This window comes from Equus asinus, chromosome 11, assembly GCF_041296235.1.
Source record: "Equus asinus isolate D_3611 breed Donkey chromosome 11, EquAss-T2T_v2, whole genome shotgun sequence".
In the NCBI taxonomy this organism is placed as follows: Eukaryota; Metazoa; Chordata; class Mammalia; order Perissodactyla; family Equidae; genus Equus; species Equus asinus.
The window spans coordinates 24,264,112-24,291,998 of record NC_091800.1 but is presented as its reverse complement, the minus strand read 5'-3'; the positions used below and the strand labels follow the sequence as shown (position 1 = coordinate 24,291,998).

General features: G+C 42.3%; 2 protein-coding genes across 3 annotated transcripts in view; one reads left to right on the top strand and one right to left on the bottom strand.

Annotated features, from left to right (window-relative positions):
- RNASEH2B (ribonuclease H2 subunit B) overlaps positions 1-10,023 on the top strand; it is an 82,777-nt gene extending 72,754 nt beyond the window's left edge. The window contains exon 10 of one of the 2 annotated variants that reach the window (XM_070520624.1): positions 6,865-10,023. In XM_070520624.1, coding sequence (XP_070376725.1) covers positions 6,865-6,897 — 33 coding nt within the window. In that variant the 3' untranslated portion in view covers positions 6,898-10,023. The remainder of the gene's footprint in view (positions 1-6,864) is intronic. The other variant, XM_014851408.3, reaches the window with a different exon arrangement.
- Positions 10,024-22,565: 12,542 nt separating this feature from the next.
- The window catches only part of LOC106837722 (guanylate cyclase soluble subunit beta-2-like), a 51,156-nt gene continuing 45,834 nt past the window's right edge, over positions 22,566-27,887 (bottom strand). Inside the window, exon 14 of the mRNA XM_044777211.2 lies at positions 22,566-22,996. Within this exon, the coding sequence (XP_044633146.2) occupies positions 22,851-22,996 (146 nt within the window). The 3' untranslated portion in view covers positions 22,566-22,850. The remainder of the gene's footprint in view (positions 22,997-27,887) is intronic.

Here is a 27,887-nt window from a genome sequence, read left to right as displayed (position 1 = left end):
AATTTCTGATGAGACATCTGTGATAATTCTTGTAATTCTTCCACTTTATGTAATGTGTCCCCTCTTCCCACGCTGGCATCTTTTAAGATTTTTTCTGTATTATTAGTTTTCAGAAAGTTGATTGTGATGAGCTGATGTGGTTTTCTTTGTGTTTATCTTGTTTGTGGGTCCATTGAGCTTCTTGAATCTTTGAGTTTATAATTTTTATCAAATTTCAAAAATTTCTAGCCAATATTTCTTTCAATACTTTACTGTTCTTTTCCCCTTTTCTCTTAATCCCTCAACTTCTAGGACTCCAATTGCTTGTATGCTAGACCACTTGATATTTCCCCAGAGATCCTTTCACTGAGTTTCTGGTTGTTTGGTTTTTTTTTTTTAATGTTCCATTTTAGACAGTTTCTATTGCTATATTTTTAAGTTTATGTTGGTATAGTGTTTCATCTTCTATTAACCTCAGTGAATTTTTATTTCAAATGTTGCAATTTTCAGTTCTAGATGTTCTCTTTGGTTCTTTTTGATGTCTTCCCATTTCTCTCCTCATTATGTTCATGTTTTCTTTTAAATACTTTGTTATAGTTACAATAGCTGCTTAAATACCCTTGTCTCCTTGTTCCATCATCTCTGTTGTTTCTGGGTCTATTTCTCTCTCTTTTCTTTTTTATTTACTTTTTTATTTTGAAATAATTTGAAAATTATAGAAAAGTTGCAAAAACAGAAGCATTTACGTATACCCTTCACCCAGCTTCCTCCAACATTAATGCCTTATGTAACCATACTACAATTGTCAAAACAAGGACATATGCGATACTATTAACTCATCTGCCACCTTATTTGAGTTTCACCTGTTTTTACACTAATGTTTTCCTGTTTCAGAATCCAATTCATTATCCCACATTGCATTTAGTTGTCATATCTACTCTGTTTTTTCTAATGTGTAAGTCTGTCAATCTTTCTTTGTCTTTCAATGATCTTGACACTTTTGAGAGTACTGGTCAGTTATTTTGTAAAATGCCCCTCAACTTTTGAGATACTTTGAAACTATGTTAATATCCTGTTTCTCATGTGATCCTTTAATAGTACTAATAACTAATGATACTAATAACAACAAACGTTGTGTAGCATTTATGTGCTTGGCCGTTATGAGCACTTTACAAATAATAACTCATTTAATCCCCACAGTAGCTATAATTGTAGGGCAGGGTACCATAGGAGCTAGGATAGTGACACCCAACCCAAAGGGCATGATGAGAAGAAAGCTACTTTAACACTTGAATTATCATCCCTATCAAAGTTAAGCACTTTAACAGCAGGAATTCTGTACTGTTTCAACTTTGTGTCTTCCACAGTGCTGGGCACAGAGTATGCAACTGGTAAATGTTGGATAAATGATAGTTGGGTGGGTTGAATCATCTAACCAGTATCCTCACTAGTTGAGACTTGATTGTTTTTCTTCGAAGGGTCAAAGTCAGGATCTTCATTTACCTTGTCTTTCAAATGTCTAAGCTGTTATCTGGCCTTCTTTTTGGTCTTTAACTATGCCAAGCTGCTCCCTCATTGGTGTCTTTGTGTGGACTGGTTTGAATTTATACCCCTGCCTCCAGATCTTCACATGGTTGGTTCCGTCTTGTCCTTATCCCTTATCTCAAGAATCATTTTTTCAGAGATGCAGTTCCTGACCTTCCTTACCTGCTTCCACCCCATCCTACTCAGTCCCTCTTCATCTCATTTTTCTGCCTTACCCTCTTCACAGAACCTTGCCTGACTGGTTCACAGTTGTGTCCATGCACTTAACATGGGACAGCACAGAACAGGACTTCAATAAGTGTTTACTGCATGAGATAATCAATCAAACAATCACTCAATCTGTACTGGACACCTCAGACAAGTGTTCTACAGTGCGAGATTGGTTTCTCAACACCTGTGGCTGAACCCTGAAATTCAAGGATCATTCTGAAAGTGGGTTTTTTGGGATGCTCTAGAATTTGAAGTCCAAAGACATATTCATAAACTTGTTAGTAACCTCCTTGTATAGGCTTAAACTTAAATAGAAATAAATAGATATAATCTTTAATCTCCATATATAAAGGGCTGAGAATTTCTTCTGTCAGTTGATTGAGCTGTACTTGTTATACTCATTTTATCTGTGTCACGAGATCTGAAGTTAGAATATATCGTTTACATCTGTGTGGCAGTGCTACTGTTAATAAATTTGCTTTTATATGGCGTTTAGAAATTATTTATATCCAGCACACAACCTAAACTTTAAAGTTTGAGAATCTCTGTGGTCTATAGAAACTCCTTGTCTTCTCAGGAGCTTTATTTTTTTCCAGCTTTATTGAAGTATAATTGACAAATAATAATTGTATATGTTTAAGGTACACAACATGACGTTTTGATATACATATACATTGTGAAATGATTACCACAATCAAGCTAATTAACACATCCATCACCTCACATAGTTGCCATCTTGTGTGTGTGTGTGGTGAGAACACTTAAGATCTCCTCTCTCAGCATCTCTCAAGTATACACTAGAGTATTACCAACTGTAGTCACCAGGCTGTACGTTAGATCCCAGGAGTATTAAACAGGAGATCACACGACGACTTAGATATAGGTTAAATGGCAATTTGTGCAATCAGCAGTTCTGTTTTCTTCCGTATTTGACTTCACCTTTGATGCCAAGATGAAGACCCTAATCTCACTTGGAATGTGCAGCATTAACTAGGAGTTAAATAGTAGTTGAAAAATGAAAAACTAAAGGAATTACACATGGAAAGTGCTGTTTTGGGGAATAATATCAGGAATAAATCAGTAGAGGCTTATATATATATACATACACTTATACACACATAGACACACACATGTACACATAAGTATACACATATGTACATATCAATGCACATATATATCCTTTCAAATTCTTTAGGGAGTTTCAGACTAGAGCCTTTTTAGACTTTGTTATATCAAACATGAGGATACTTTAGCTTACTCAAATCCTTTGGCCCTTTCTTTCTCCTGATTAGATCATTTTTCTTGTTGATTAATGTGCTGAGTTTGGGGAAAACTTCAAAAAAATTCTGCAAACTATAAAACCACTTGTGTACACACACAAGAGCCTCCATCTTTTTCATCAAACCATACTTATTTCTGAAACTGATCTCAGGTTGCCAACATTCTTTCCTTTTTTATGTCTGGTTTATCTTCAGTTTGACTTTTCCTCGTACTCTGGCTGTCAGGCTCTTTAATCTTCCAAGGCTGATACTCCTGGTTCTGCGGTCCCAAGGAGATCCTCCTACATCAGGTTTAATGTGGATGTCAAGTGGAATTGTGTTTCGTTGGTTCGGGTCTATTTCTAGTGTGCTGCAGTCCATTCCCAGGATTCTATTTCTCTTACTTGGGGCCTCAGCAAGACGCAAAGGCAATTTCAAAGTGAGAAACTAAAATGTACCCATTTACTTGCTAAATGTACAGTGTTGATTATATTGTCCGCAAACTTATGACAATACTAATAAACAGATATCTTGATCTTTAAAAACATAAATGAAGGGAAAAATGATTAACTATGTTTCAAACTAAACTAAAAAGTTTACTTTAAAAAGTAACAGTAATTGGTTGAAAAAGACCAATTAATTTAAAGTAGCTGGATTATAGCTGGTGGTAGTTCCAGTCTGTGATCCATGAACAGATCACAGGCGTTGCTGGTCGTGTCTTCTGTGCCAGATGAGACTGGATCATTGAGTCATTCGATGTCCTTCTCTGCTGTCACTGCTTCTTGGGGAGCCTCATCTGCTTTACACCTGTGAGCAAAATGCTTTTAGAGTTAGCATCCATCCAGTGCTTAGCATGCCTCAGGTTCTCCTCAAAGGTCTTTAGATGGATTATCTCCATCTATTGTGGTGTTCATGGTATATATTTGTCTCTTTTCTTCATTTCCCATACATCACATTAGTTTGCATTAGAAACAAATGCAAAGAGCACAGTTATTGGAAAGTAATAATAAAGACTGACAAAGCACTTTGCAATTTTTAAGCACTTTTCACGGAATTTGTGTGTTTAATCCCTCCAGAAACTGTATGGCGTAGTTGACCTTAATTCCCGCATTTTACAGTTGGAAAAGGTGAGGTCAGCTTTGCCCAGGGTCACACACAACTAATAAATAACTGAGCCAGAACTTAAACTCACAACCTCTGACTCCCTCACTCTCTACGCCAAAGTCCCTTTGCCCTGAAGTCCTGACTTCTGTTACATGCTGGGGAGTCACCCCTTCGCCAGATTTGAAAGACAGCTTCTTCACTTAGGTTAGGATTGACTTTCTCTGTTCTTAAAGTTGATCTCACTTGACTAGCTGCCTTGTATGACATGTTTTTTCCCAAACAGCCATTTCTCCAGGACTAATCCAAAATTTAGACATCTCTAGAGTTTACTGCATTAAACAGTCAAACCGCTTTTTGGAAGACAAAGAGCCCCCAGTCTAGGAAGGTGGCGAGTGCAAGGATATTTTCTCAGTGTCCTTGGAAGATGTCCACAGGCTTTGACCTCATCTGAGTAATCGGGAAATTGATTAGATTTCTACACCTTTTTATACACTGAGATTTATACACTCCTCAGGTTTTTACACTCCTGAGGGTCATTAGATTGACGAAAAGCTTTCCTACCTTATGTTTAATAGTACTTTACAGTTTTTACAGCAATCCCATATCAGTAGTTAAATTAATCTTTACAACAACTCTCTAAGGTAGACCAGGAAGGGGACGTACGCCTGTTTTATAGATGGTCAAAGTGAGGTCACACAGAGTGAAAGTGGCAGAGCCCCATGCTCCTCTTCTATCCTCAGGCCCAAGCTGCTTTCCTTTTCGCCTCCCCCAGATTCTGTCTATACCATTTTTGTGTAGCCTTATGGTCTTTCATCCTTCAGTAGTCTGTTTTCTTGTTAGTACCATCCAGTCACTTTTGACTCCTAGCGACCCTGTGGACAGCAGAGTGGAACCCTGCCTGGTCTTTTTGCGCCATCCTCTCACCTTCCAGCGCTCTATCAGACAGTGCTCTCCTGCTCTTCACAGGGTTTTCATGGCCAACTTTTTTCGGAAGTGGGTGGTCAGGTCCTTCTTCCTAGTCTGTCTTAGTCTGAAAGCTCTGCTGAGACCTGTCCTCCGTGGGTGACCCTGCTGGTATTTGAAATACTGGTGGCATCGCTTTCAGCATCACAGTAACACTTGGCCACCACAGTATGACAACCAACCAATGGGTGGTGTGGTTCCCTGTGGTGCCTACGCAGGGTGGACAGGCTTCAGTGGAGCTTCCAGCCTAAGACAGACTAGGAAGAAGGACCTGACCACGCACTTCCAGAAAAATCGTCCATGAAAACCATATGAATAGCAGCGGAACATGTCTGATACGGCACCAGAAGGTGAGGGGATGGCGCAAAAAAACCAGGCAGGGCTCCGCTCTGCCATACACAGTGTCGCTAGAGTCAGCATTGACTCCATGGCACTAACAATAAAGTCTGTTTTAATTGTGAATTTTATTTTAAGAAAAGAAAAATCAGATTTATTCTGCTTCATCTTCTTGCTCTATTCAGAATGAATTTTGCAGGTCAATTTATCCTCAGCAGTGGTGAGCCAGAATTTAAGTAAAGCTTCTACTTAGCTGGTGCATTTGCATGTCAAATCTTTAATTCAGCTGTCAGCTTTTTAGCATTTACTGTATTTTTGTTAATAAATGTTATTTTGATGGTCTTACAGTAATCATGCCTATTTGAGAGGAGGGAAAAGCACCAAATGTGATTTACAGAGGAATCAGAGCTTCTTCACAGACGTTAAAAGAGTTGTTACCTTACACATGTGTTCTAATCAGAATATGTGTAAAATTAAAGTTAGTCATGTTATTAGTTCTTTCAAAAGAAAAAGCAGCCAAGGAATAAGCTTAGATTCATATTTTCCTTTAAGAACATCTACTGAGCACCCACTATGTGCCAAATGTTCTAGGCACTAGAAGTGCAGCTTTCAACATGGCAGACAGAAATACTGCCTTCAAGAAGTCTCTGTTCTAGGGGGCAGATAGATGGGCTTGTCAGCTAGTGCTGGGGGCGAGGGGAGAAGCTGAGCTAGGCTGGCAGACAGAGTCCTCGGGAGGCAGGTGGTCAGGGAAGGTCTGTCCTATGTCACATCTTGTCCACGTCATGGCATAGACATCTGATCGCCATCAACAGTTTTCTTTTGTAACTTATAGCTCCAGAATAAACTATGTTTGACTTCATCCTCAGTAGGAAATCCAGTTATAGTGATTAAACTTGTTCAGAGGCATTCTTTAGAAGGATACTAGGGACTACTTCTACCAGTAAGTCTATATTTATCTTTTTTATGTGCATTGGAGTCTATGTAAGGCTTCCTACTTTTTTAAAAAGGGTCTACCTTTAAAAAAGAAAACAAAGAAGAAGAAAAAGAAAAGGAAAAGAGGAGAAAAATGGTTTAAGAATTATTCATTTTAGAACCTTGTTTTCATGTGTTTCTTATATTTTCATTTTTTTCTAAAATGATGGCGTCCGTTTCATAAGTTTGGGTGACCTTACATTATTGTGTATTTCACTCCCTTTGAACATTGGAAGGAAAATATGCTTCTTGCCCACCCACTCCCCTCCAGAAGCCCACTATGAGCCCTAGAAGATCACCGAGGCTGGCCACAATGGGACCCCTTCCTGCACCCACGTTCTTCTTTTAGAAGCGAAAACGCACAGCTGCCAATTCTGAGGACTAAACCAGCCAGCCTTGCTTTTCTGTTCTAGAAGGTGCAGATGGTGCTTGGGCATTCAGGTGACTGCTTCTCCTCACCAGGATACAACATATGTTTTCCTTTTCTCTCTAGGTGGCAGCACAAAGAAAGAAAAGGGACAAGTGACAGCAGGTCTACGCAAGGCTTGGCTGCTTCTCAGTGTAACTTAAGACATTCCCAAAGGGCTAAGACTTTTTCTTCTGCCCTTGCTAGAAAATCACCAAATGCCAAAAGATGTATTTTAAAGAACTAATCATGAATGTTTTATTTCTTTGATCAATACCACTAGTCCATTTGGACCGCGGCATTTCCCCCGGAGGGTGATTCTGTCATGGAAATTGAAAGCACCCCCAGAGTGTGAACCTTCTCAATCTCTGAGGAATTCAAGCCATGTCACTCCTCTTCCCTGAGCCTGTGCCCAACAAACGTGTGGATTTTTCCAGTGTAGTGCTTCGGATTTCAAAACATTGAGAGGAGAAGACTCATTGTGAAATTCGTGTCATTTCTTAAGCCTGACCACTTTGGCCTGTTCTGCTTTCCTGGGGTTGGGCGAGCATGTTTCAGGTTTGTATATGGTGACTTAAGTACTTGATCCCACACTAAAAGCTTTGATGAACCAAGTTTCTACCTTTACTTTTTAAAAAAGCATGACTTTTCTTTAGTCCTTATCAGTTTGGCAGCTTCTAATTCATAATGATACCTGAACATGTGCATTTTACATCTGCTGAAGTTATAAACATTGCTTCCTTTTTAAATCATCTGTCCGGTATGTGTATTATTATCTTTTAGAAGCAGGGCTTAAAATATGGGGGAAGGTTGGAAGTAAATGCCAAAAACTAATTTAGTGGGGAATTCTGATGCACAGTGACTATGTTTTAGGGGACTGTGGGGGGTTTTGTGTAAAAATGTCTGGGTTTGAACTGGCTTGTCCACTTGATATGCAAGAGGAATAGGGTGGAAGCTGTTCAGATGATCTTCCTGCATTCCAACATGAGCCCAAACCTCTGCTTCAGGAAATAATTTCGTTTCTGATTCTCCAACTCCGTTGGGTAAGTAGAACCTGGTTCTGGAAAGTACTCTGTATTTTTTTACATACCTCCTTTTACACACAGAAATTTTTGTTAAGCTGGAGGGACGTTTAACATTCTTGTGTTTCTGTAGTTGATATTGTGAATCCTCCTCTCCAAAAACCCAGCTCTAGGAAGTCAGTTGTGGAATTCGGGATGTCTCAGAGGCTTCCAAGAGGGAGTGCTCCACAGAAATTACCTGTTTGAAATCCAGGCCATTTGGGTGAGGATCAAGAGCCTGACACATAGTTTAACGTGCAGTTGTGGAGCGCAAAGCTGGCTCTCTCTGTTCTCTCCTTACACAATCCCAAACACTGTCCTTGGAGCTCAGTGTGTATTTTGGCCCAAAGCAACTGCCGACACCGGAATTTTACTGCAGAGTATGTTGTGTGTCCTTGAGCAAATCGGTTTGCCTCTCAGGACCACATCTCAGGGCAGCAGAACTGGCTAGTGTGATGGCTGTCCTCTTTCTGTCTGTCTCTCTCTCTCCTCCAGAAGTACTTACCTCGAGGAAACCTCTATGTCGGCACCGTGCTTCCACATGTATGAGGCTCCCCAATTTGAGAAATATACATATATACACACATATATATACACACATATATACATACATACACATACACACACATATATATACACATATATACATACATACACATACACACACATATACCTACATACACACATATATACATACACACATACACACACATATATATGCATACATACACATACACACACAGGCAAGCACACATATATACATACATACACATTGCCTCAAATTTAATCCATCCCTTGGTGGCCAAAGCCACTGGATACTGATGACACCTAAGTTGTCACTGGAAGCCCCACTCTCTTAACTGTGCCCCAACCTCGTATTCCATTGGCCTCTGAACTTTAAACTGCTGATGCTTTAAATTCGACACACCTAAGATTACAAAAATTCATTATTTTTTTTCTTTACACCAGTAATTCATGGTACATTCCCCCAAAAGTTAAAAAGACAGAGAAAGCAAAAGCAATCCCTACCCCCACCCCCACCCAGGCTCCTCTGGGTAACTGTATCCTTGGCCCTGAATCAGGTCTTTTTCATAGTTATCCAATTTCCAATATCCAGTTTCTATCCTTTTTCTAGCCAGCAGCCCTACAGTCACTTTTCATGCCATCTACTTCATTGTTTCATCTAAGAACCAAGTCCTGTTGAGTCCTCCCTCAGAAATAAGTCATGGGAAGCTACAATTAAAACAGATCAACAACAGTAAAACCCCAGCACTCTCAAAGAAGCCCTTTCCTCGCCATGCCCGCTGCCACCAGGCGTGAGGCTGTTTCCCACCTAGATGGTCAGCTGTCTTGAGGGCAGAGAGTGGATGTCCCGTGTCTCTGTTTCCACAGAGCTGAGCATGTCTCGTGTGTCCACACTCAGCACGTGAGTCACTCATGCACAAATAAAACGAGGTACTGCTTCCCTATCAAATTGTCAAGGACTTTAGAAAAGCGTCATGCTCGGAGCCAGAGAGGATGTGGGAAATGGGCACTGCTAGGAAGGATATAAAAAGTACAACTTCTGGAGGCCAAGTTGGAAATAAATATCCAAAGCTTTAAATGCAAAGCTTTGCATTCCTTTGGCTTCAGCAATACCCATGTTAGAAATATAGACTTAGGAAATAACCATGAATGTGTGCAAAGATTCAGCTACAAGAATATTCGTTGTGAGACTGTTTAAATAGTAAATAATTGGAAATAATTAAATTGGAGAGCTGAGGAAAATTATTTTTAAAAATTGGTACTAAAAGTACAGGGGATGTCTCTCTCTTTCTCCCTTTTGTCTTTTTTCTTGTTTGCCTCCTTATGTGAGAAAATGTCTATGATAAACACATAGTACTATTATATTAATACAAAAACAATAAGTGTAAAAATACTCAGTTGATTTATACCATTAGTCCCTTATATTTTTTTCTCTCAATATTATAATTTTTTTTTAAAGTTTTGTGTCTCCTTTAGTAAGTTTCTTGGAGGAAGAAGCTATGTTTCACTGTTCCATGCTTACTATTCAAGTGGATGTTTAGCAAATACTATAAGTAATCAAGTAATTGCTCTTCTTCTGTCCTCAAACCTTTATAGGTTCCAGATCCCTACTCTTGATTCCTTGGCTTCACTTACTCAGTCAAAAATATATGTTTTGCTTTAAATTGTGTGTGTTTGACGTGAATATGGATGGTGAAATTAATTTGGCTTTGAAGATTTACCAAGAGCCTCAGAAATCATTGCAAATGCTCTGGTACATTTCATAACCAGAACTGAGAATTACTGTTCCTATCTACAAAATAGAGGTGAGACTAAAAAGACACGACTGATAGAAGAGAGCACAAAAAATAAGGTTTCACATTTGTTGATATTACAGCCTTAGCAGACAGTAACCAAATTGTTCAACTTTACAGCAATGACTGAAGTCCTCCCCGACACACCCAGCTTCACTTGAAACCTTTCCGTGGTCCCTCGCTGCTCTTATGATGAGGCCCCACATCCTCCCCGTGACCTGCAAGGCTTTGCGTGCCCTCCCTAGCTCCCACCCTTCCATCTATTTCAGCCCCTCGGTGGCGCCATGCTTATAGCTACACAGCCTTTAGACCTGCTGTTTCCTCACCTGGAACGTTCTGCAAAGCCCTCTCCAATGACATAAGTCCTGATCTTCCCTCGGCTCGGATCTGCCCTCGTGTGCCGGGGGGGAAGCCATAGGGAGGCCAGGGCAGAGCTCCTGTGGCAGCTCTCGTGGCACCCTGTACCTCTCCTTCCTGGAACTCTCACAGAGACTTGTTTATATTTGTAGGGGTGCTGACCAGGTGAACGTTCATCTCCCCAGTTACACAGAGCTTCAAGAGGGCAGAGGCCATTTCGGCCTACCATTTCTGCAGAGGAGAGCTAACCCAGCAGGGCTGAGGCTGCTGTCGTCGACTGCTTGCCAGGTCGGCCCTTGTTGATACCTGGGAACTGGCCGCTAACCAGCTCCTCACACTGATATGATCAGAGTGGCCGCTGTGCCTAAACCGTACAAACAGCGTGGCTTATGCTGAATACCTGCTTTCCTTCTGGGGACCTGGAATTTGGGGACGCACGAGGCAGAGGGTGCCTACGTGACCGGCCCCCCATAAAACCTAAGGCCAGAGTCTGTAATGAACTTCCCCAGGCAGAACCATTGCATGCATGTTGTATTTCACCACCGGAGTGCACTCATGGGAGGGAGAGCAGAAGGAAGCCTGCACATGACTTCTCCAGACCAGCTCAGTCTTTTCCCCTATGATTCACTGTGTAGCCTGACTGCACCGCTGTAATAAATCTTAGCTGTGCATACAACCAAAATCCAGCTCCTGTGAGTCCTTATAGCACATACTCAAATGTGAGTGGTCTTGGGGACCTCAACACCACTATGTCCCCAGAAACTTGCACAGTATTTGACATTTAATAAGTGGTTTATTACCTATTTTTTGAAATGAAAATGACCTTGGAGGGCCAGGGCTAAATTTATCCTGTGGAAATTCTCAAAAGAACTAAGAAATACTATAATTTATCAACTACATCCTAATGACCCAAAGAAAGAACGTACATGCTTCCAAAAAAGGCAGAATAAAAAATGATTCAGGAAATTTAACACAGTAAAAGCCTGTCAGAATTTTTTTCTCATGAAGACAAATATTCTGCATCTGAAGGGGGGAGCGTGGGGAGCCGTGGGCCAGGCCTGCCCTCAGCCCCGACTGCGGTTTCCCTGGCTTTCCGTCTCCTCCACCACGTGTTTACGGTGTTGGCCAATTCCATCACGGACAGTGACAGTCTCCAGAGCAGTGAGTACTGCTCAGCTTTGGCTGCACATTGAGAATCATCTGGAAGCTTTAAAAGTACTGATAACTGGTCTGGGGTGTGGTCTGGGCACCGGGATTTCAGTGTGCGGCCCTCCCAATACCCCCCAGTCCCCATCCCTTCCTTCCCCACCCCCCAATCCTCGTCCTTGACAATCATATTTCACAGGGCACAGGCTTCCACTCGAAGCCAATTTATTTTTATTTTTGAAAGACTTAAAATTTCTGTTTTCTAGTTTCTAGCCCACAGCCAATAGGCAGGTGCACTGATAAGAGAAGGAAATAATATCTTTTGTCTCAACAGCACAAGAAGAGGGGAGCAGCTAGAACAAGCAGATAAAAGAATTCAAAACTATAAAAACCAGGGCAATTTCAGAGTGGGTCACTCCAAGAACGTCCCTATAGTGCAGAACAAAGTCATTTGTGAGAATGGTGTTTTTAATGATGGCCCTCAGTCTACACTGCCATTCAGTGCCACCCCCTCCCTTGTATGCTTCACTCTACATGGAAGATGAAGTTAATTAATTTATTTTGACTATTTGGTAAAAGCTCAGTATCAGCAATGAGGATGCATGTGTTACTTACTCTCTTGGGAAGGCTTTCTCCTCCAGTAAACGTAAACCCTTCCATTTGCCATTTGTTAACTCTTCTCCAGGGAAGACAGCCGGCTCTGAGGTGCATTAGCTGTTAATTGGCAGAGCTGTGATCTGTCTTTCCTTTCCAGCACTCAGATTGGCTACGCAGAGAACCCGGGAGCAGTGGGTAATGAATTGGGTGAGGTAAGGCTATCCAGGTCTTCAGAGCCAGGCAGAGGAGTTGACTTTGAAGCGGATGGAAATGTACGTTCTCAAACAGAATAGAAGAGCCATAAAAAGAGAGAGATCAGGGTTGACAGGCAGAGACGAGAGGGCGCCATGGAGGAGGTGGGCTTGAGCTGGAACAATTGGGGTTTAGGCAGGTGTGGCCTGAGACAAGGCCCAAGGGGGTGAAGGGAATTAACAGCACCTGTACCTACTGTGTGCCCCATCTGCCCGTTCTTCAGGATGAGAAGAGGAGGAGAATTCACGGGGAGGCAGTCTCAGCTCTTAGAGGTTTGGAGAATCTCTTTGGGATATAATTTCACTTTTTCTCTGCCTGGTGCTGTGGCGTAAATGTGGCAGTAGAAATTCCAAGATAAGTTGAGGTTAGAACCTCTGCTCCGAGGAGACTCCACAAAGGCTGACTAACAGGCTTGTGAGGATGTGGCCTGTGCAGGGGCTGGGGGTTGGGCAGGCCCCGGCAGAGCAACAGGGAAGTCAAAGGACCTCCTTTCCCCAGGTGAGAAGAAGGGTGACAGGTGTCAAAGCCAATCAAATCAGCTTTCTTCTTGACCAGCGACTAGAGGTAACTAAGCACCAAATGGGCACTAATCATTTTGCTGCTCGTTTATCTTCCCAGTGAATGCTTTTCAACACAGCATTCACATTTCCAAAGAATAAAGACTTGTAAAAAGGGTGATGGAGTTTATGGCCACAGGAAACTGGCTCCCCTTTTGCTCTGCTGACAGGTTTATAAGGCCAAGGAAGTTCATAAGGTAAAAAGAATTTCTAAGCAAATGTATTTTTAGGAAATGAATTTTTTACCTTATTTTTCTCTTTTAACAAATATGAAGGTGATTTGCATTGATTTCATCAGTGAAAAATGGAAAATGTTCAAAATGCAGTATCGTGCTTTTTAAAATGTGAACAAAAGCACCAATGGGTTTTGTGTGTTTTGTCTTGTTTTTAAGAAACGATCTGGGTAAAAGATGCCCTGGGTCTTCAAAGATATCTATTTGGTCTATTTTTAAAATGGATGATTTGCCTGAAATTATTTTATTAAAGTTGTAGTAAATGAATACCCTGTTGTCTAGAATGTAGTTTCCAGAACACTGGCCTGAACGGGCAGCATGTGGTTACCTTGACACAGTCTGGATTTGGTCATCAGGGGATGAATAGCAGAGTGGATCCAGTTATTTTGGTTGCATTCATGATTAGAAATTAAATCAATATGATGAGTATTAAAAGGCCTGGTTTTTACATAATTGCCATGAAGATGGGAAGGAAGGCAAGCGAGCAGAGGGCCATGGTGACTGGAAACGTTACCACAGCCCATGCATTTCAAGCAGGACAGGCCTCCACACCAATGAGAGTTGCTCTGGGAAGAACATTGGGCTCCCAAACTGGTAGCTCTGCGTGGCTCTGCCATCCTGAACAAGTTACCTAATTTCTTAGAACTTCATTTTCCGTGTCTCTAAAATGGATAATAATACCTGTCTCCCAGGCATATTAAAAACTTTACATATTATATAAAGTTCCTAGCACAGAGCCAGGCACGTAGATTTCTTTCTACAAGTTAGTTCTCCTCTTTGCACCTCAGGGCCCCAACTTCTCCCCCGTCCAAGTATCTTTGAGCCTAAACTCCACCACTGGTGATTCATTTCTTGGAGTTAAAACTTGACTTGTCCACTCTGTCTTAAGGCTTTAGAGATCCTTTCCCTTCATTGGAAAAGTGAGGTCCAGAGAGAGAAGATGACTTGTCCAAATAATAAGCTAAGATAATACCCGAACACCTTAAATCCACCTTGAGGCTTCAAAATATCTATGTCCTCTGGAAACTGAATCCCATATTGTTTCTCTTTAAAAGATTTTCAAAATTAGCTGCTTCAATCCTTTAGACTATCCATGTTGAAACTTGAAATACTAATGTCCGTGTGCTTTTCTGGTCTGAAGATGAAGGTAGGAAGTCTGTCTTTCCCCCTCTCTTCTTTGAAGTTGTGGAAAGCAAATGGAAAATAAGAAATGAAAACAAAATTTCCATTTTCAGCAAAACTAGGAGAGAGTCAAAATCGTGAACAACAAAATAGATGGAAGAGCTGCAAAAAGCAGGGAAGCATACAGGAAGCGGAGGAGAGAAGAGTACATGGCTGCAGAAACCAGGACGAGTCAGTAAGACACATCTGTAACGGGGATAATGAGGCGAGGAGCAGAATATGAGTGGCAGGTTTACAACAGAGGAAACAATGCATAAGTAAGGGCAGTAAGCACTCTTCTGGACCCAATTTAGCTGTGAAAAGAAGAGGTGATAAAAGGAAGAGGTGGTATTTTCATAAAGAAAATAGAAACAAGAAATCAATAGAAAATGATTATCAATAACGAGAGAAATGGGCGGATAGATTTAGGTAGGAGAGAGACATCTTAATGTACGCCTTTTTATATTATTTTGACTTTTGAAATGAATTGATAAAGAAAATACTTAGGTCTTAAAGAAATCCAAAGATGCTTAATCCTACTCCTTTTCTCAGGGTGCTGGAGCTGTTTGGGGAGGTAATAATGGGTCCTCTTTTGACCAACCCATTGTTTTCCAAGGAATCTTACATTTTACCACCACAATAATAAAAATCAACCCGGAAAATTGACCGTTTTGGTTATATGTTTAGTTACAGCTAATGGCCCCCACTGGTAATATTGCCTACAAACTAATTGTCATATTTGTGCTGGCCTGCGGGTATAGAGGGGGGGTTTATTTTCCTTCATTGTCAAACCCAAACTACCATTTAAAACCCATTTTAAGATGTTGAAATCATCAAAGTAGAACATTAGCCAATGGTGTGCTGGCTCATGAGGGCCAATTATTAAATATTCAGGAGTTTTGCAAGCCATTTGTTAAACCACTGGTGGCTTAAAATCAACCATAGTGGCTGTTTCCAATACATAAACAAATAATCTAACTTCAAGTTGCAATGAGTGGTATGAATGAAAAACACAGGGAAGTGTGGCAGAGGAGGAACTGGAGATGTGCTCACTTATACCAGGTGGTCAGGAAATGTGGCACATGAAAACTACATTGACTTCATCAGTGAGACAGGATTTCCACTTTTTCTGTTTCTGTGAGAAACCATACAATCATGGACTGTATAAGGATTTGTTTCTTAAATAGTTAACATTTATTGCACAGCTACACACGCAAGGCACTATGTGCTTTGCGAGCATTCGCTAAGTAATCATCATGAAAACTTTTTGAAGTAGGCTCTATGATGGTTTCCATTCTACAGGGGAAAAATTGAGAGTCCAAAGGTGGAAAGTGATTTGCTCAAGCCAATGAGCTGTGGAGCCAGACTCCAAATCTGGTGGCTTGGCTCCAGTGCCCACTCATTGAAGCATCATGCTGGAAACCCATTACATTACTCTTGGAAAACTCAGAAAAACATGAAGAAGAAAAATAAAGTCACTCACAATTCTAGCTCCTAAAGATGACCGCTATTAACATTTTGATCTAAATCAGTGGCTTTCAACCGTTTCTCCACCCATCCATCTGAGGACTATGACTCACTTCCATGAGTAACTGTGGCTCAGCCTGAGAAGATTTTCTCAAGGGTATGAAGAGTATAATCTGAAAAATCCCACATGTGTTTTTCATATGGTCTGCCCACTGTTTCATTTCATTTCTTCTTCTAATGTGACATGTTTTTTTTCAAGTTCACATTGTCCATGACCAGGTGTAAAGAAGTTTGATATGTTTTTATTGGAATGGTTAATGGAAAGCTTTCCCGCACTGTTGCATTGCTACCAATTTATCTGTACCCTTGTTGGCCAGCAATTTGCTTTACTTTTTTCAAGATGCTTAGGTATAATAGTGATATGCGTACACAGCCATATACGTAGTCACAATACGTATGTTACCTAGATCCTGGGTACTATTCAAACACACGCATTACTTTTGAAAGAACTCAGTCAAAATAAATTTTGATTTTGTCAGTCACAAGCACTTTGAAAAAGTCACAATCACAAGATTATTATAATAATATTTTCAAATAAATGTGTTTAAAAAGAGAAGAAAAAAGCAAAATGAATTCCTTTTTAATCAAGAGTTTTTTTAAATTCTCTATCATAAGATAACTTGATGGCCAAAAAGCTTTTGAATGGTTTTCTAAATGCTTTCCTATGTTTGGGAAGCTAAAATGACTAATGATTCTGATGTTCATTAATCACAGGCTAATTAGTAGACACCTCCGGTTTTGTTTAGTTAATAAATTATCTCTGCAATTTAGGCGCCTTGAACTTTCAAAATGGCACTTGTTGAATCTGGGAAAGTGTTAGAGATTTCTCTGTAAACTGATTTGGGTTTTTTTTGTCAAATAGTTAATTAAAAATACTTTTTGATGTGCAAAGAACTGAGAATGAAGACATTAAACAAATTTCTGGAAAGATATTATATGCTAATAGCTGATCGCGGACATTAAACAGTTGAATAACGTTAGCTATGACCTATATTTTGATAGTTAACCCTCATTTTAGTTATTCTTGATTTCAAAATTTTTAAACTCCTGACTTTTAATTGGTTTTCCCATTTTCTTCGCTCCGATTTTTTCCTCTTAGGTCATTTGTGCTCTGTGGAACAAGGCTTTGCTGTGATGGTGGGTTATTCAGTCTGGCTGGGCCCAAGATCTCGCATAACCCCACGCACAGGATGACCCTCCTGTTGCTTTGTTGAGCTCCTGAGTGATCCATTCTTGAGTGATTTGTGACTTTTTTTTATCTCTTTTGTGCTTGTCACTAGTCTTTTCAGTCCTCTTTAATTAAGATCTTCATTGGTGAGGACACTTTAATGGCATTTGTTATTTCTGCAATGCAAGCTTATTACTCTAATTTTTTCAAATACTTATGCTCAGTAGAGATGAAAAACGTAAAACTAATTTTTCTATAAGTAGAAATTTAATTTTTTCCTAACATAAGACACAGCTAATGCTCTAAAAGGTTTTGAGTCTCCTGAAAGGTTTTTCCACGTTGGATAAGGTAAAATAAGTCACGATGGAAGGGCACTGTGCATGAGACTGGTGGTTATTAGTCACTAGCAAGTTAGTAGATGTTTTGTCTCCTGAAACCTCTGGTTTTGTTTGATTAATGTATTCTCTCTACAGTGGGGCCTCATGGACTTCCCAAATGACACTTGCTGATCTGAGAAAGCATTAGAGATTCCTGTGTAAACCTGTTTTATTAATTTTGTCATATGCCTCGTTTAAAAAATACTTTTTCTGAGAGGGAAAATGTCTTCCCCTTTTTCTCAATCGGCGTCAGCTTTAGTCTAGTCCAAGGCAGCTGCATCGTGGGGACATTCAGAGGCTGCAAGCCCAAAGCCATGCACCCAAGTCTGTTCCGAATTGTTTCCTCCGTGACAGAAGAGAGCGATGGCCAGGATTTGGGGGTACTTTACTTTTTGGTAATATGAGCTAATTTAAACCTGGTTGCGAACACATTGAGTGATGAAGCTTACCACATGTTTCAGGCTCCAAACTAACCATTTGTTTAAACAGCTGGATATTTTAGGGGGAAAATTAAGTTTTAACTTTTCTTTAAGTCTCTCCTGTTTCATTCACTCCAACTATATGTGTCTGACATAGGGGGCTCTATAAATGTTGCATGAGTGAGTACATATCTTTCTTCCTACTATCTGTTGAAACATTAGGGAGGGCACAGCCCAGTGGCTGAAGGTCAAGATGAGAGTTAGGCAGGGCTGGATCTGATGCCCAGCTCTTCCACTTACCTCTGTGCCTTTTTCCCCATCTGTAAAATGTAGATGATAATGGTCGCTACCTCACACCCACAGGAGTAGAGCACTTAGCTGTCGCTTGGTACATGACGCATGCTCACCTACTAGCAGCCACGATGATACTGTCACCATATTTTTTATCAGGAGCACCTATATATCTAACACTGAATATAGACATGAAGCTGCTCCATTAGGTAGACATCAGGCTGCTACCAGCTCCTCATCTGCTTAAGCCAACTGGAGCCCCCTGTGACTGGGAAGCAAAACAAGTGAAGATACTCTGAAGCTTTGCATATGGAAACTGGAAAACAGATGCGCAGAGCAGCCCCTGCCTCCATTTGAATGCACATTGTAATCAGTTTCCTAATGCGGCCTTTTCAAGGATGAGTTAAGCAGTTCGTTGACATATCATTATCACATTTTGAAGTTAAACAGCCACAGGATCTATGAACTCTCATCACACAGTTAATTATTCCTGGATTTTTCTGTGCTCTTGAAACATATTCTATTTACTTAACCATCCCCTGGGAGCACTGGCTGCCTTTGTCCCCATGACACAGCCAGTGGTGTAAAACCTCTGCACGTGTCAGATTTCTCCGTGTGGAGCATAATTGCCTGATTTCCATTTGAAAGTACAGCCCTGACATTACAACTACATGGACCCACCAATGATAACAATGATGTCCTGACACCTACAAGGGGATGGGGGTGCGGGGGCATAATGCCATCATAAATATATGCACCAAATGAACGCTCGCCTTCAGATGGACCAGGTCTGAGTTTACAGCTGCAGATGAAGTGTTCCACAGGAACAAAAAAAAGAAAAGAATAAAGAAAAAGAAACCAACAGATTAGCATCAGCGTGAGTCTGGTGGAGCCAGATGGCTCTCTGTGGAAATCGAGCTTTCCCGCTTTCTTCCAGTAACCCCAACTAGCAGACAGCAAGCCTGCTAAGAGGGGAGAGAAATGATCTCATTCTGCAGCCAGGCACATGATTCGCCCTCTTTCTCTCACCCACAACTCGAGCTGAAGGAAAGTTGGAAAAGAAGAAAGGGTGAAAAAGAAGGGGCGAGAGAGGTTGGGTTGTTGTAAAGAATGAGCCTGTCATAGTCCAGAGGAGGGGGAGACGCCAGCCCCTAGCCAGGCCTGAGCACTGGGAAGCTGGGCACAGATGTCCACGAAGGAGGGAGAAAGGGGAAGCAGAAGGGACACCTGGGGTATCGTTATCCCCACCACCCGGGTCCATGAACTCTCCCCAGAGAGGCTTGGGGTGTAAAAGGCTCGGAGGTCAGGCAGGGCTGGCTGTAGAAGCCCTGGGATTAAGTTCTAGGCTCCCTAGAGGGAGGACGGTGGACAATGTTTTCAAGTTCTTACTAATGAAAACGTCCGCCTGTCTCCATAGGCTCGAGGCCAGAGAGTTTGTAATAGTCCTTGGCCTGCTGGCCCAGGTCGGAAGCTGGACCAGCCATCTGCTTGGATCTGAGTCTGCTGTGCCCCTGGGCCGGTGCCCTGGGGTGGAGGAGCTGGAGGAGACTGGAGCCAGATAGGGTTACAGCGTAAAATGAACCCAACAGGTAGTAGGTGCCGGAGGGCTCCACTCCTTCAAGGTCCTAAGGCTGGAATGCGGCCCAGACTAGAGTCCCTCTGCCTTCCCTGCTGAGCAAGCATTCGCTGCTCATAAACAAAAGTCTGTTATCTGGAGTGACAGCCAGACGTTTGGCTGACGGATATCAGGCAGGCCACCAGATGTTGGTGTTAGAGCATAGCATTTGCAGAGGCAGGCAGAGGGGCTGTGAGCTAACCTGCCCTCTTAGAGGGTGTTCACACACCCCAGCTTGCCACAGGGGCTCCTGAGGGCTCCACCCAGAAAGAATGCTCCTTGGGAGTGCCAGGGGCTCATGAAACACGTCGGCAGCCTGGCCAGGTTTCCCCGGGCACCTGAAGTTTGTCTCCAGCAGTGTTTATTCCAGAGAGTAAATAGTAGGCTCCAGGGGGATACCAAATGTAGGATGTAGTCATTCATTTACAGCTGGAAATGATTATTTCAATCATAATAAACACTGAACAAAATCCTTTTCCATTTTCAATCAGGGCTAGGGCACCTGCTTCACAGTTGCTGGCAGTCTCAGGTAGAGCCGAGCATTAAACTGACATATTCTACTGGGGCCAAGGAGGCACAGCGTGCTGCCAGCTGGGAGCCGAGGCCACAGGCTTCTGCTTTCCTCCTTCCAAAAACAAAACACAAAAAGCCGCCACTCCACCAAACAACTGTCTTGCTCTTCATCTCTCAGGCAATGCTACCTCCTAACAGTGTTCGTATTCGCGGTTGGGTTCTTGCTCACAACTGTGTTTGAGGATTTTGAAGGAAATCATGTAGGGAAAGTAGAAAGAATTGTGAACCGGATCATCTTTCCTCGCCCCCACTTCAGCAGGAACAGCACTTCGTAGGAGCAGTTTATTTATTTATTTTTGCTGACGAAGATTCACCCTGAGCTAACATCCACTGCCAATCTTCCTCTTTTTATGTGTGAGCTTCTGCCACAGCATGGCCACTGACAGACAAGTGGTGTAGGTCTGCATCCGGGAGCCGACCCTGGGCCACCGAAGCAGAGCATGCCAAATTAACCACTAGGCCACCAGCACTCCCTATAAGAGCATTTTGAAAACAAGAAATGCTAGCATTTAAAGTGGGCTTACTAAGTGTCAGTAACTCTTCTAAGTGCTTCCTGTATATTTCTTGAGATCCTCATAACACCCCCATGAGCCAGATCTTCTGATTATCCCCATTTTACAAAATAAAATGTCTTGTTTTAAATGCTGGTGGGAGGGAGGGAGGGAGGAGGAGGAAAGAGACCCAGACCCTGTAGTTTGTTAATGTTAAGCACAGTAATGTTAAGCAACTTTCCCAAACTCACACAGCTGGTAAGTGGTGGAGCCAGGATTCACACCTGCTTCTACCTGGCTCTACCTGGCTCCAGGGTCCACCCTCCAAGCAATCCTGTCTTTTTGATGTTGTAATGACATTGAGCACCATGTGTCCTGCTCAAACTATTTGACAGCGCCGATGGTGTGGTCTCCGGCTACTGAATCTGCCTGAGTTTCCATTTCCTCGTCTGTCAGGTAGGAGCTGAAAGAGCTGTCATATTACAGGGTTGTTGCCAAGAGCAGAAGTAACGTGTAACACTCGTGCAGGGCCAGTGCCTACATGTGGTTGATGGCCAATAAATGTTAGTAGTTACTATTATTGTGAGTATCCCAGTCATCTTTGTGCTCTTGTATTTCACTGAATCCTCACAAAAAAAAAACCATGACGTAGGTGGAGTTGCTGTCACTAACCCCATTTTATAGCTGGTAAAACTGAGATACCAAGATATTAAGCACTGGAGTCTGGATAAGAGCTCACATCTTTGGACTCTGCACTTTGTATTCAGTCTAGTCCTGGCTTGCTGTGGCCCTTCCGAACATGGGCCACCTGCCTAATTCTAGACACAGTTGCTGTCTGGAAGATGCAGCAAGGAATTCAACTCTTGTCACCTTCCCTTCTCCTCCTGCCCCTGAGATTGGCTGGGGATAGAGTCAGGTCCTGCCTCTGCCCTCCTGGGAATTGCTGAAAGACAGTGAATGCCTCTTGGGACAAGTAAGGCCCTAGCAAGGACGAATCACAAAATTGTGTGTGCCCTTCAGATTTTCTTTATTCTCAAGGTGAAAAAAATACTTATTTTCTCAACATCACCAAATGCAGATGAATGGTCCATAGGCCACTTATCTGCCTCCTCTCTCCCCCAGCCCATGCGTCGGAGCATTTCCAACACTCTCCATTGCAGAAGGTGTTTCCATACCTGTCGCTAGAAGCAGCAGGGGAGTTTTCCGTGTCGGGAAGGCAGCCTGCCTAGGGACCTGGTGTCTGGCTGCACTCTGCCTGGCTGTCCTATCTTTCCTAACTCTGCCCTTCCGGTGATTTTCACATTTTCCCCTCCATCTTACTTTCAGAAGATCTCTGGGGAATGCAGTTTTTGTTCTATTGCTTCACGTAATTCCCAGGGCTGGGAATGAAAATTATTTCCTTTCACAACCCCTGGCTGAGTGCCTTTCACATCCTGGCGGTGTTAGGGGTGATTTATAAACTGCCGGGTCTGGGTCTCTTTCCTCCTCCTCCCTCCCTCCCACCATCATTTAAAACAAGACATTGCACACGACCAGATCCGAGGTCAGGGTGTCCTCTGAAGTCGGCCACTGGGGCTTTTGCTCCGAGGCAAAGATTCCATGGAACCACAGTGATGAGAGCAGGAAAGCCATGCACTCCTGTTAGAAGAAAACAGAAAGAGGCCCCACGGCTGAACTTATCATCTAAGAGAACAAACAAGACCCAAAGTCTCAAAGTGTAGGGGTTGGCTTTGAACTGAGAATGTAAAAGCAGATTTTCCAAACTTGTCAGGATTGTGTTTCATTTCTAGACTTTTATTCTCAAAGGGACAATGAGGAAGAGATGCAGCTTATGAAGTTTTGACCTGAGAAATGAAGAGAAGTTACTTTTCTTTGCTGCCATAAAACCGAGGAGGGGAAAAATTAAGCCGAGGGCTTCATTTTCCCTCTGTTACAACAAAGCGCAGAAACCAGACGGCAGAGTGTCATTAGGAAAGTGATGTGTCTTCATCTGATCCGAAGACCATTGTCGCTCAGCAGCCTCCACAGAGTCCTGTCCTGCCACTGGACTCCCTTCAGGTGTCGATTTGTCAGAAGCTGAAACAAGACAGTGGGGTGAACAAATCAGTGGAGTCAGAGGGTTTCTGTCTGAGCCAGGCTTCCAGGGAAAACAGTGTGGACACTATGGGCTGCTTTTCCTACCTCCTGGTCAAGAGAACCTTTTCATAGTCCAGGTTGAAAAGGCCCATACAACCTCTCTGCCTTGTCGCTATTCTTTCATCCTACACTGTGTCATCTTGTTGGTCACATACCAAATCTTGACTTGTGCATAACTCACATAATAGCACCAAGCCTTCAGACTTGATGGCCTGGTGACTATTCATGAGGTCTGAGCATCAACATCGCAGAGGCTGAGGTTCAGACCCAGTGCTGCCACTGCTCATTATTAACCTCTGCGGGCCTCGTTTGTCCTCATCTGAAAAGTGGGGGAAATAGTGATTACACTTACCTCCCAGAGTTGTTGTGATAGTTAGATTAGATGATTTATATAAAGGGATGAACACAATGCCCCACACAGAGTACAAACTCAAAGATGCCAATTCTTATTTCTAAGTGTGGGAGGGAGCCAACGGAGAAGGTACTGGAAAAGAACTACCTCTGGTGCTGTGACACGGCAAGGAGGGAGGGAGCAGGACTCAGAGAAAGAAGAGAAACAAGAAGCCTAGATGGAAGACACTGCCTCCATCTCCTCCTGCTCTCCCTCCAGTTTCATTTTGAAGGGTCAGCATCTAAGATTTAAAGTCATATATCATCCCTATTTCTTTTTTTTTTTTTACACTAATCATTGTTACAGAGATATTCAAGTCCAGAAAGCCTCAGATATTAGATTTGGTGCTCACATATGTCTAGTGTTCTAACTGGGAAATGCAGGAGCAGCTTCTATCTTCACCCTTCTGTTCCCAAATTAATGAATGACTTCTCTGACCATTAGGGGCTGTTAGCACCTCAGACTTCTTCCTGAACCTGGATCAGTGATTGACTTTGTTTTAAGATCCTGAAAGCAAGGAGCAGTTTTCAGCACAAACAAGTGGACTGAGACAAGCTCAATTTGCTAAAGTACTGGTTATTAATGAATACAAGTGATGACATACATGTGGAAATATCTGGGCTACTGGACCTGTCTCTAGTCTCTCCCTAGTCTCAGGCCAAGGATGAGGTGAGAATTGGGGAACAGACCCTGGAGAAAAGAAGAGGGGAGTTCCTGAAACACCTAGAACCAAGTCATTGGTTTGTCCTCATCTCTAGGTGATGACTCATGGAGTATTTGGCTCACACATTAAGTGGGGGCTAATTTGACAAGGAATCAAGGTTCATAAAACCCTCACATGTGGCATTTTTATAGGGTATGGCCAAACCAGAGTCGGTTAAGCGGAGATGTCACTAGTCACATGGTCATTTGAGCACCGTAGCACATACTCCCTTCCCCCCACCTGCACAGGCGAAAAACAGAATCACATTCAGCAATATTTTATGCTATTTGGAAATTGTTAATTATTCAGATATGGGGGGTTTTGTTTTTGTTCTTTGCTAATTCTCTACTAGTTTTATTATTCCAAATACCTTTTACCTCTTTCATTTTGAATTAGAGTTTATTTCAGTATTGTTTTTCTTTCAGCTGTGCTATTATAATTTAACAAGGAATTGAATTTTTCAAAAATGGAAACATGCAGGATAAATGATAAGGACAGTGTCTTTTTGAAAAGTTTGGGTTCAGTTTTGTTTTGGCATCATAGCAAATAAAGAAAAAGGAATTGATTATAGATAGAAATGTGATATTTTTTCTGTTGAGAAGACATGGCTGTGGGCCTCCAGGTTGCCCACTGGCACTAGAAAAGGCAACTTGACCCTCCCCATCTATCCTCGCTCTGTGCCTCAGTTTCTCCAGATGTAAAAGGACACTAACCAATACATCCATCTCCCACTCAATTCAGAAATATTACAAGAACCTATGAGAGAAAATCTCCACAAAATAGTATTGTGATCACAGAACTTATTTGTTTTGTGTCTTTGTAATCGTACCCAAAGTGGGGGTTATCCTAACAAAAATAAAACTAAACAAGAAGGGGTTGGAGTTGCTAAAAAAAAGAGGGATTATAGCAAAGGAAAGCTTCCCCTTCACCTATCAAGAGGCAGGCTCTGTTAATGACGAGCTCCCGCTTCCAGACAGCACCATAATTTCTCTGTAACCAAGATGAATAATCTATTTTGTGGCTTAACCTCTCACAAAGAATTTTGGAAGTAAACTCAACACTAGGAAATACTATTTCCCAGATCTCTTAGTCTCTCCTTTATTCAACACTTTTTCATCCTTCTAATTTCTCTTCTCAAAAACTTTTCAACTTAGCTTTTCATTGCTGATTCCTTTCTCGCTCCTCCACAGCACCTTCTTCTCTCTTCTAATCTGGCCGTTTTTCGTTTTCTCACTTGGCTCTTAACTGTGGTCCTCCTTCCCCATCTCTACTTCCATTTCCCTTGCACTTCTATTAAACTCATTTTCCTCTTTCTCTTTTATCCCTTTGAGGAAAAATTCTCTGATCCACAGAAAAAAAATGACCAGCTAGGGTTGTGTTGGGAAGAGAGCAGAGACAGCATAGTGAAAGCTGAGCAGGCCAAATATGACTGCATCAGTCTGAGTCGATGCCACCTGACAATTCAGACAAGACCTGGTCAGCACAGAACTGCAAGACTCTCTTGGAATTTCTACACGTACATAATTGACACTTTACCCCAATCCTATTCCACAATCCAGATGGTGGAAGAATTTCCTTGTTTACTTGAGATGAATTCTCATCCATCATCTTTCACTCCCACGAGACCATTGCTCACAGTCCCTGAGGACTGTCTATTAGTATCATCATTTTGCTACAGTTAGTGCTCATTATTGTAGACGGTTGGGAATGTAGCATTCTGGTTCATTAAGTTTTCTGATTAATTGAAAATTGCAATATACATCTTCCATGAATTACTCATTTCTAGACACCTGGAAAAACCTAAAAACCAAAGCTAAATTGAGCTGGGTTAATCTCTCTTGGAAAATTCAGAGGAAACTTCAGGACTCACAGAATATCAGGGTCATTGCAGATGTGTTGTAAATGTGCAGAAGGACAAGATAATTGGGGTTTCCCTTTGACACAATGTAAATGTGGCTTTTGGTGTGTAGCAACACAAGTCTTGTGCGAAACGAGTGTACCATGTCAAGCACATTATGTCTTTTAAAAAGTTTCCCTCCTATGTTTTGAAATGTGTTTAAATGTTCAAAGGAAAGAAATTCGTGACCTGCCAAGTTACAAAACAGTGTATGTATGATGATTCCCATTTTGTAAGAAAAAGTGTATATGTAACAGATATAATTAAAGTGTGGAACACTTTATCTCCCTCCACTTGGTTCCAGCTGGGTTAATATTCCAATGAATCCACCTGTTCTAGGGGAAGGGTGGGTTGACCATACAAGAGGTATGAACAGAGAAAGGAGCCACACATTCTAGAAGTGATATTTTTGGAGGCTAACTCCACCAGTGAGAGAATTTTATCCTAGTAACAAAAAGGGTACAATGGAGTCTCCAGGTGTCAGGAGGGGTTGCCATTCTACGATCACCCACTCGCCTTGCCTTCTATTTCTATCCATGGGCAAAAGAGGCCACACTCTGGAGGAACTAGCTCTCTAGCTTCCAGAAGCCCCTGCATTCTCCAGAGATCAGAGCAGAGGTCACATCTTGGCTATGCCCCATCCTGCCATCACCCGCACCTTCTCTTAGAGGTTTTCCGAGTCCTCCGTGTGTATCTGGTGGCATCTGTGCTCGCTGTTGGCCCTCTAACACCTTCCACGAGCCTGGGGTCCTGACTTTGGTGTGGATCTCTTTCTGCCCACTGATCTAAAGCTCCTGTGCGCAGCAGATCATTCTTATCTTTTTAAAACCCTTGTAGTGCCTCTTAACAGTTCTGGGCTGAGACCCACATATTTGTTAAGTGGATGAATTCCCAATCATTGGGTCCCTCAGTGATGATACGGTTGGCATACCTGATATGTCTTCAGCACTTCACAGTCTTTGAGTGATACGTGGTAACTCATAGATTCCTCAAAGTGACCCTGGAAAGCAGGCACTCTATTACCTCTGCTTTCAGGATCCAAAAAAAAAAGAGGCAAAAAGGACTTGCCCAAAGTGACACAGCTGGTTACTGGGTGCCAGGACCTGGACGCAGAACCAGGAATTCTGATTTCAAGCTAATGCTGTTTCCACTGTGACAGTGGTTCCAGAGCCCAGTGGCTCATGAGAAAGCCCTGTGGAGATGGTTAACAAACCAGAGTCGAAGCCCCTCTCCGCCCCTGGACCTACTGAGTCAATTTCAGGGTGAGACCCGCTGCCTGCATTGTCAACCACAGGTGATTCAATGCCCTCCCACCTGCCTTCCCATGCCAACCAGCTCTGACGCCACATCCCAGTCGATGGTATCAAGGCTGACAGTGACTTTAGAAGCTAGCTCTGGGTGCGCTGAAAATCGAATACTCCTCTGTTAGCAACCTCCTTATTTGTAAGGAGTTCATTTATACCTCCCAGGACCCTTCTCCAGAACACTGCTGTGTTAACAGCTCAACTTCTAGAAAGTCCAAGGTTAACAACAGTTGTGCCATTCATCAGCCCCAAGAAAAAAAAGGTCAGGAAGGTTTAACAGCCAGGCCTACGAAGGCCTCAGAAAGGCTGTTGAAAGGCCTCAGGGCTGAGAATAGGGGCCCAGGCTCCTTAGCCTGGCTCCAAACCAGCTGGACCTCAGCTCACGGGACACGCCTGGGAAAGGCGATTGTGTTGTCAAGACTCTGCAAAGTGAAGGGCAAGGACCTGGCAATTAAGTGACCACAGACCTATGCAAGAATCACCCATCTGGGGATTGCAATCGGTGGGAAAGTTCTTCCTGTTGGGAAGACTGAGTC